At 44.7% G+C, this 9767-nt stretch overlaps 1 protein-coding gene across 3 annotated transcripts in view; it reads left to right on the forward strand.

Moving 5' to 3' along the window:
* The window catches only part of LOC119657069 (serine-rich adhesin for platelets), a 181560-nt gene extending 180719 nt beyond the window's left edge, over positions 1-841 (forward strand). For all 3 annotated transcript variants that reach the window (XM_038063823.1, XM_038063825.1, XM_038063824.1), the window contains one exon: positions 71-841. In XM_038063823.1, coding sequence (XP_037919751.1) covers positions 71-358 — 288 coding nt within the window. In that variant the 3' untranslated portion in view covers positions 359-841. The remainder of the gene's footprint in view (positions 1-70) is intronic.
* The last annotated feature ends 8926 nt before the right edge of the window (positions 842-9767 follow it).

Genomic DNA, 9767 nt, shown 5'->3' on the forward strand with positions numbered 1-9767 from the left:
ACAAAACATATTCTCTTTCTACCAATTTGAAGGAACCCTTTCCTCACCTCATGTTTCCCTGTCATTACAGATTACCGTTCGCTCGACCCGACTTCTCTGTCCCGCCGAAGGAAACCAACCCTTCACTGAAGAGATCTGCAGCGATATGTACATCAAGTGCACACGCTCCCCGATCACCAATAAGTTGGAGGGCATGGTCTACCACTGCCCACCCCAGTACTCCTACTGGATCACAACAGGCCGATGCGAATTGGAATCTCCGAACAGACGATGCACTAAGCCCAGGAACAACCAGCACAACGGCATTCCAGTCGATTGGGCTTCCTTCCGCAGTCATCGTAGCTTCTTTTACTATTAGAACTGACTTTAAATATTAGAAACCTAAGTTAGAGAATTTACATTTTTTACTATTTTAATCGAAAAATATTGGGACAACGTTGCTCAGAACCGTAAAGCTGGACACTCAAAATTCTGAGCAGGAGTTTTGTCACTATGGGGAATACTTGGTGCTGGGTCCTATTTATACGCCGCTCCAGATCCTTCCTGGAGCAATCAGCTCATTTGTACTCGTAATTTATTTTTATTTAGTGATAGTCATGGAATAGTCAGTTCTTCTATCAAATAACGGAATTCCAATAAAAGTACTTAACAGAAGAAGGTATTCTAGGCGAAATACCTGAATAGACTGTCAATGCATCTTCTTAGACTAACTTATTGTCATTTCATGAAATTCGTAATATAAACAAGTCTGCCATTATTAAGGATAAATATAGTAAAAGCAATAAAACTATGAATGTGAATAATTAATAATGCTCTGAAATATACGTAGACAATTATGTAACTATATCTTTTATTGAGAAAGTTTCAACGTGAGAAAATCCTTCCATAAAGGCATCCAACTGTGAGTGGGTCGCATCCTGATTTAGCCTCGATAACCACTAATTCGAGATCCCTAGAAGTTGCCTCACATCCTGGGCTAGACCATCGCTTCATATATTAGCAGGGTCCGTCACGTTTCCTTCTTCTGCCACAGAGAGAGTTTTCGCTCTGGATCATGGTCATTCGATTTAGATAGTCTGCTCACCACACCCTATTGAAAGAGGATTTCATGCAAACCAAAAATTCGCAATAGCATTCCTAGATTTCTTCATTATATAGGATATAGAATCGTCCATCCTCCTGTCGAGGGTCAGTTCCAGGCAATATGCATCAATTCCTCACATAGTCTTTCGAGAAGTTTGCTCGCCTTCTCCACTGCTCTGCGCCATGTAAATCTTGGGCGACCTACTCGTTAGCCAACCCGGGATAGTGGGTTCAATTGGATGGCATCACTGACAAATAGTAACGAAATGTAGCCTTCCTCAATCTGTAACGTATTTATTGCTACTTCCTCCTACTAATCACATTTCGGCAAGTATGTCGGTATGCCGACGAAGTTCTTAATTTGTTAAACTCTAATGCCTGAGTGCCCCGTTGATATGAAGCAGATGTGAGTTGACGACGTTTCGGAGGTTTCGAGTAGCAGTGGCGATCACTTTCCATGAAAGAACACTCACGGGGAACAGTCTCAACTTGATTGTAGACCAATAGCAAGTTCCGTACCACCAATCGAAAAACAGCACCACGTAGGTATATACATCCATGACTCTGTAAGAGCAACCAAAGAAATATAATACCCTCCATTAAACCCTGGCTGGAGAAGGTGGACCCTCAGCCAAACAACATGGAAGACGTCACCGATGACAAGAAGAAAAGGTTTCAAACTCCACTCAAATATTACCTTGATTGATACACGGCGTTTTCAACCGTCATATGCGCCTCTAATAATAGCCATTAGTTTCTCTACAGTACCCCTCCTGCTCCCACTAACCTTTTTCGAAATCCATAAAAATCAATGGAGATTAGCGGAGACCAGCCCGGTCTGCGTCGACCAAGCTTTCGCGCTGTCCTTTGATGCGTTTCAATTTCATTTTAACCATTAGCTCTGCAACCTCCAATTGTCGCATTCGGAACCTTAACGGTCATGTCCTTCCTCTCCCCACTAAATGTGGTGGTGTATAGTGCGCCAAACACGCTAACGCGCCATCGTACAAGGTCCACCGGAGTGCGGTTCAACTCTTTCCAAGACTTCCTGAAACACCCGCACTCCTCTACTATTCTGCGCCAAGTGCTTTTAGGGCCCACTCATAGGAAGATAATCTTTATCATTCCGACTCTACTTGCTTCTGTTTGCAATTCCAGATATATTTTGTTAAGACTCACGACTGGAAGAGTGATAAAACAGATGTCATCAGAGTAATCGAGACGTTTGAGGAAAGGTTTTGTAGTCCACTGAAGACTTCTACCTCCCGGTTTTGCCCCGAGATCCACAAATTTCACATCCATAAAAATTGTCAGACGTCTTGGCCTACACCATCGCTCTATTTCGTCTTCTTTTTCCACCATGAATATTGCCCTTATAGACTTTCCGAGCTGCATCATCCTCGCCTGTCACAACCTATTCAGCCAGATTTTATTCAGAACCACATGGCCATGGTATCGCTCAAACATTTCGTCGTTCTATAGATTACGGAATCGGAAGCTAGCTCGATGCGTTCCAGGATTATTTTAACTTTTATCTGTCCCACAGCAGGGGACATGCAAATACCCCTCCAATCGTTTCACTCAATACTCATCTGTGGAATTTTAATGATCATCTCATGAGTAGCAGATCTGCAAAAACTCTAAAATCAGCCATGGATGCAGGTAGACTACTCTACTCTCTACTCTACTCTCTACTCCATTTGAGTGTATTGATGGCCGAGATGATTTCTCTTCTTTTTAGAGGAGCTGTCCGTATCCGCATGTTACGGTGACTAACCATTTTATCCACAAGAGGCGGGACTTCACCGGATGCGATACAGTTAAGCAGCGTGGCGAAATTTTCCTTCCACCTTTTCAGCGTTTATCATCGTGGGTAAAGAGTCGACTGTTAACAGTCCCCACAGGACACTTGTGAAATCATTGCTGTCTACGCCCAACGCAAAATAAACGTTGAACTTTTGGCGATTTCACACGGTATTTAAGCTCACGCAGGTTCCACATGGTATCTGCCATCTAATCAGCAAGATAGCTTCCCCACTGTCGAGCGACAGCTGCATCATATAAGCGGTGGATGTTCTGCTTCCCTCAACGGCGCAATGATGGAATCACCGCGCAGCCTGCGCTGCACTTCTCTCTCTCTACTTATTTATGGTAATGGAGCCCGTCGCTCATCCCCCCCCCCCCCCCCTCAGCTCTCAGCTCCTAAGGTTCATCGGTTTGCCTCCATTTCCGCAGTCAGCCCGGTCTTCCGATGTCAGCCGGCAAATCCGCCCACGCCAGGGATAAGAGCACTTTTGATGGTGGCTCGTCTCGTGATCATCGAGGCGGATTGATTAGATTTGCGTCATTTACGCAGCAAAAAAGTTTTCCATTACTGGAATTTTGAAAGTCAAATTCTTGCTTAAGTTGGAGGCAACGAATATTCTATTTTCTGCGGATACCGCTGTAGAGAAGTGTGAAGACCCAGAACTGCAGCCCATTTTGAGCAAAGACGACACTTGGAGTCAACAGCAAATGGCAGATAATCTGAAGGTTAATCGGTCAGCTATTTCAGAACTGGCAAGCGAGAGGAAAAATTCACAAATCGGGAAAGTAGTTACCCCATCGACTGACTAAAAAGTAAATGAATAATAGGAAGAACTCATCAAAAATTCCACTTCACCAACACTCAGATCCATAGAGAACGACACTTCGATAAACTTTGGCTTTGAGACGTTCGTTGATAAGTCGATCACAAAGAACGCCAGTTGTAGAACGCTACGAACAGTTTTTGTAATTTGAAATAGGTTCTGCTGGCTACCAACAACCGTTGTCGATAATTCGTCATCGTAAACGTTCGCACCTGATGCGGTTGCTTACTGTACTTTTTGAGTTCACAGACCTATTAACTTCCCGAGACTTCTTGTCAGTTGATGAAGTCGCTTCTCCCCTCGACACAGTCGAACCGAGAACCAGTCATTTCGACCTACTCCAAGTACTTGGTTCACTGGATGGCCGCTATAATATATGGAGTAATGGGGCTTCTTCTGGCAACCGGTCCCTGCTCGGCCCATCTTTTGTAATACGGTGGCTTCTTATATTAGGGCAGGGTTTCGACTAGCTACTTAGCAACTAGAGTATACAGGCAACGAACGTTCCATAACAAAATGCGCAAATCGTTTGTCCGTTATCGTTGCCAACCCCGTCGTTGTGTACTCCTCCAATCGAACTCTCCTTTTGTGGCTTCATGACAATTGTTTTCTTTGTAGGGTTGTTAGCCTTAGCTGGAGGACCAGTTGGTAAAGCTTGTCCCGTTTTTAGTCGTGGGTCTACATATTAAGAATATATACCGTCAATGGCACGCTTATATTCTAACTAGTATGATATTTATTCTTAAACCATCCTACATGAGCGTAAAAAGCTTCCGACCAATGAGTCTAACTTCCTTTCTACTAAAATAACTGGTCCATAAGTGATATATACATTCCTAGGTGACCACTCCACCGCAGGCAATATGCCTACCAGAAAGGCGAAAATTGAAAAGGCGATGCCTGAAAAAGAATACGCCTTAGGCGCATTGATGAATAATGAACTCACGGTTAACACTAGAAAGACTGGACTAGTTATATTCACTCGAGGCGTTAGGTGGAGCAGCGACACTCTCCCCATGGCTATCCAGCTGATATCAGCAATGAAGTATTTATTATCTTGACTCCAAGCTAACATCGAAGTATCAACCACATCCCAGGCAAAGATATATACCATTTTATTGACAGTAGAAGAATGTTTGTGGCAAAAATAGCGGCCTCACACCATTCGAATTTATTCCAACAGTCGGGCAATTTTAATAAAGGGCAACGACATATCAAGCCAGGTGCAGTTGAAATTTGGCCCACTGGTGAGTGCCAAAGCACTCGAACGTTGGTTGGTAATGAGAAAGCTGACAGCTCGGCTATATACAGCCAATGTGAGGACAGGGTAGAGACGACTCTGCACTTCATAGGCAGTTGTACGGATCTCAGGCGAAGATACTTAGGTAAGGTTTTCTTAACGAAGAATCAGAGCATTCTCTACCTTTGGAAGATGTTCTCAAATTCGCAAAAGTCTTCAAACACCGCAGGCGGGAGGCCATTGAATAGCCAATTTTTGGTGATAGTACACAGGGCCTAACAAAAAGGCCATGCGCTTGGAACTACGGCTGCCCCCACTAAACTAAATTAACTAACTATCGTCAAGCATAAATGTTAGGTCTATTTTTGAGAATTAATTGCAAAGCAACCACTAAAGATAAAACAAAAGAATTTTTCATTTAATTTATTTAGTTAACATCTCCCGATATAATCCCCAACACATCCATGATTTGGAACGTGGACAAAAATCCTTCATTGAATATCATTACTGCTAAGTGGATAGCAATTTGAAGCACCTGTTTGCCCGAGTGCAATTACGTCACGGTGTTTTCCGTGGATACCTGTCTCATGGACTTAAACCCACGGTCTTCTTAACACACGGATTGATTTTGTAACCACAATCAGAGCCCGGCCGCAGCAAGCTACGACGGTACCAGTCTATACCGAGTGCATTGCTCAGCATTCATGATGGTGGATGCAAGACCTATCTAAATCTCTACCGAACTAAGGAATACGGAACCCATGTTGATACGCAACACCAACCTGAGACGCGAAGGTCTCTGTTCGCTTGAACGCAACCACAACCTCCATGAAGCTCCCACTAGGGGGCCAACCCAAACAACCGAGCTGAACGCACATGCAACAGGAGTTCACCTGAAGTATGTGAATTCAGGGGCTATCTCCCACTTCAAAGGGGTCCCTGTGCAGGCTCAGATTAATTAGGCATTTGGAACATTCGCTTACTGCATCACGGCCGCAAGCCAATGCAATACAGCGTCTCCTGGTGCCACCACTATGGAGGCTATCCTCGGCCACTTGGTTTTGCTTCGGCCGACAGGGTTGGCACCCCGTCTTCCTCCCGGCCACCTCTGAGTACCTTGTTCGAGTGCAAATGTTACACTAAACTGAACAATTTGAAAACAACTTTATCAATTGTTTGGTGTTTGCACGCTCTGTTCCTTTTTGACACTTCCACTAAAACTAGCATTTCCAAACCTTCTGTTTTTAACTTTGAAATTTAACATTAGGATGCTAATCTTTCTCAATCGGTTTTTTTTTTTTGCAGAAAGAGTCAAAGTTGTTAAACCCCGTAAAACTAAAATGGTGATCATGTATGTAGATGCACAGATTCCATACACCGTACACTGAAATCCGGTTTCTTAGTGAAAATCGTGCACAGAAACTGGGCCCGAGGCCCCAATTAGAAATGTCACTTACATTAGTTCCAAAGATTCCATAGATAAAAATTGAATTTAAGCCGGGGGTAAGTGTACTCTTCATCATCATCATCAACGGTGCAACAATCGGTATCTGGTCTAGCCCTGCCATAATAAGGAACTGCGGACATCGCGGTTTTGCGCCGAGGTCCATCAATTCGATATCCCTAAAAGCTGTCTGGCATCCTCACCTACGCCACCGCTCCCTCTTAGGCAAAGTCTGCATCGTTTTCTTTTTCTACCATAGATATTGCCCTTATAGACTTTCCGGCCACAACCAGACGGTCATGGTATCGCTCATAGATTTCGTCGTTATGTAGGCTACGGAATCGTCCATCCTCAAGTAGGGGGCCAAAAATTCTTCGGAGGATTCTTCTCTCGAGCGCGTCCAAGAGTTCGCAATTCTTCTTGCTAAGAACCCAAGTCTCCGAGGAATGCATGAGAACTGGCAAGATCATTGTCTTGTACAGTAAGAGCTTTGGCCCTATGATGAGACGTTTCGAGCGGAACAGTTTTTGTAAGCTGAAATAGGCTCTGTTGGCTGCCAATAACCGTGCGCGGATTTCATCATCGTAGCTTTTATCGGTTGTGATTTTCGACCATAGATAGGAGAAATTATCAACGGTCTCAAAGTTGTAGTCTCCTCCTTCCCATGATATCGATATCGTCAACATAAGCCAGTAGTTGAGTGGACTTAAAGAGGACCGTACATCTTGCATTTTCCTCAGCATCACTTATCACTTATCACTTATGTTCCCATACCACTGGTTTTATGGCTTGCCTCTTACCTTTCCAACCGATCCTGCCGCGTCTCTTTTGACGGCTGTACTTCCCGCTCCTTCTCCCCCTCTTCTGGCGTCCCACAGGGGTCTATTCTGGGTCCTTTGCTATTTTTATTTTTTATTAACGACCTTCCTCCCCTCCTTACTTGTCCCTGTTTGCTCTATGCAGACGACCTTAAGCTGTTTTCCGCTATATCGTCGCCTATGGACTGTGTTTCCCTTCAGAATAACCTGGACACTCTGGTTCGTTGGTGCTCGACTAATGGTTTAGCGCTAAACGTCAGAAAGTGTCACTCTATGTGCTACTCCCTAAAATCCTCACCGACTTCTTTCTCCTACTCGCTTAACGGACATTCCTTATCCTGCTTAAATTCCACTCAAGACCTCGGAGTCACTTTCGACAATAAGCTGCGCTTTGACACCCATTGCCTCGATGTTATCAATCGAGCAGCAAAATTGTCAGGCTTCATTCTTCGCTCCTCCTCTGATTTTGACTCCATCCAACCCTCCTTAGCTCTCTTCAATTCCCTTGTGAGGAATACCCTCGAGTATTGCTCCGTGATCTGGTCACCCACTCGTAACTGTGATTGTCTTGCCCTTGAAAATGTGCAACGTAAATTCACCCGTTCTCTCTTCTTTAAGAAAAGCTTCCCTCGTGTGGATTACCCCTCCCGCCTCCGCTTTCTAAACCTTCCCTTCCTACAACAGCGTAGATCCTATCTGGATCTATGCACATTCTTTAAACTTTCCTCGGGCCTGATGGACTGCTCCGCCGCTGACGAGATCACCTGCCGTCCTGCGTCTTATAACACACGTAACGCAGATATTTTCAACGTGCCCTTCGCGGAGCTCGAAGTCTATTTTCATTCCCCGATTCCCAGGCTTTGCCGAAATTATAATGCAAAACAGCTTGGTCCTTTTAACTTCCCTACTTTAAGTAGCTTTAAACGTAGGATAAGTTTTTTGCTTTCTCCTCCTCCTGAGGACAATAATTAATTGGAATTCTCTGTTTGTTGTCCGTTAATTAAAATAAATAAATAAATAAATCACTTTCTCGAGGGTCAGGTTAAAGAGGACGCATGATAGCGCCTCCCCTTGTCGTAGACCGTTGTTGATGTCGAATGGTCTTGAGAGAGATCCCGCTGCTTTTATCTGGCCTCACACATTGGTCAGGGGCAGCCTAATCAGTCTTATCAATTTCGTCGGGATACCGAATTCTCTCATGGCCGTGGTCAGTTTTACCCTGGCTACGCTATCATAGGCGACTTTAAAGTCGACGAATAGATGGCAACTGATGGCCATATTCCAATAGTTTTTCCATCGCTTCCCGCACAGAGAAAATCTGATCTGGAGTGAAGCCTCCTTGGTATGATTAAATGAGGACAATATCCAATTGCTGCACTGTGTGATATCTCCCTTTTTATGTATGAGACAGATAATGCCTCGTTGCCAATCGTCAGTCATTGATTCGCTGTCCCATACCTTGAGCACAAGTTGATGAACCACTTGGTGTAACTGGTCGCCTCCATATTTAACTAATTCGGCTGTAATTCCATCGGCTCCTGGCGACTTATGATTTTTAAGCCGATGAATTGCACGGACTGTTTCTCCTATACTTGGTGGGGCAGTATCGGTCCGTCGTCTTCAGTTGGCGGGACCTCCAACTCGCCGATGTTCTGGTTGTTCAGTAGTTCAGCAAATTACTCAATCCATTGCTCCAATATGCCCATTCTGTCGGAAATCAGATTTCCCTCTTTGTCTCGGCAGAATGAGCATCGAGGTGTATAAGGATTCATCCTGCTGACTTGTTGGTAAAACTTCCGCGCCTGGTGCGGTTGCTCCCTGTACTTTTCTAGGCTTCCTTTTTCCGTCTGTGAAGTCGCTTCTTCGCTCGGCGGAGTTCGTGATAAGTCTCCGCGCGTGCCCGCGTTCTTTGAGAATGTAACATTACTCGGTATGCAGCATTCTTCGTTCCGTTGCTAGTTTACATTCATCGTCAAACCACCCGTTCCGACTTTTTTGCGGCTGGGGTCAAGTATCTTTGTGGCCGTATCAATGATAACATTCTTTAGGTGGTTGTGAAGATCATTTGTTCATGCTTCATCTCCAGGACCTCTGTTGGCTGCGGTTATTGCGGCATCCATTTCCCTCTTATAGGTGTCGCGGAGGGCTGTGTTGTGGATGGCTTCAGTATTCACTCTCACCTGATTGTCAGAGGGGATTGTAGATGGTGTCGTGATTCGAGATCGGAGAACCGTGACAACGAGATAGTGGTCCGAGTCTATATTGCCCCCCCTATACGTTCTGACATTCATCAAGGCTGAGAGGTGGCGGCGTTTAATCAGTACGTGGTCAATTTGGTTGAAAGTGGTCCTGTCTGGAGAGGCCCACGTATGTTTATTAATCGCTTTCCGCGCAAACCAGGTACTTCCAACAACCATTTCGTGCGATACTGCTAACTGGATAATGTGCAATCCGTTATCATTGGTGTCCCTATGTAAGCTATGGGAGCCGACGTATCGCCTGAATACGAGCTCTGTTCCTACTTGACTGACTCCAAGTATGATTTTGATATC

The sequence above is a fragment of the Hermetia illucens genome, chromosome 5, assembly GCF_905115235.1.
Source record: "Hermetia illucens chromosome 5, iHerIll2.2.curated.20191125, whole genome shotgun sequence".
In the NCBI taxonomy this organism is placed as follows: domain Eukaryota; kingdom Metazoa; phylum Arthropoda; class Insecta; order Diptera; family Stratiomyidae; genus Hermetia; species Hermetia illucens.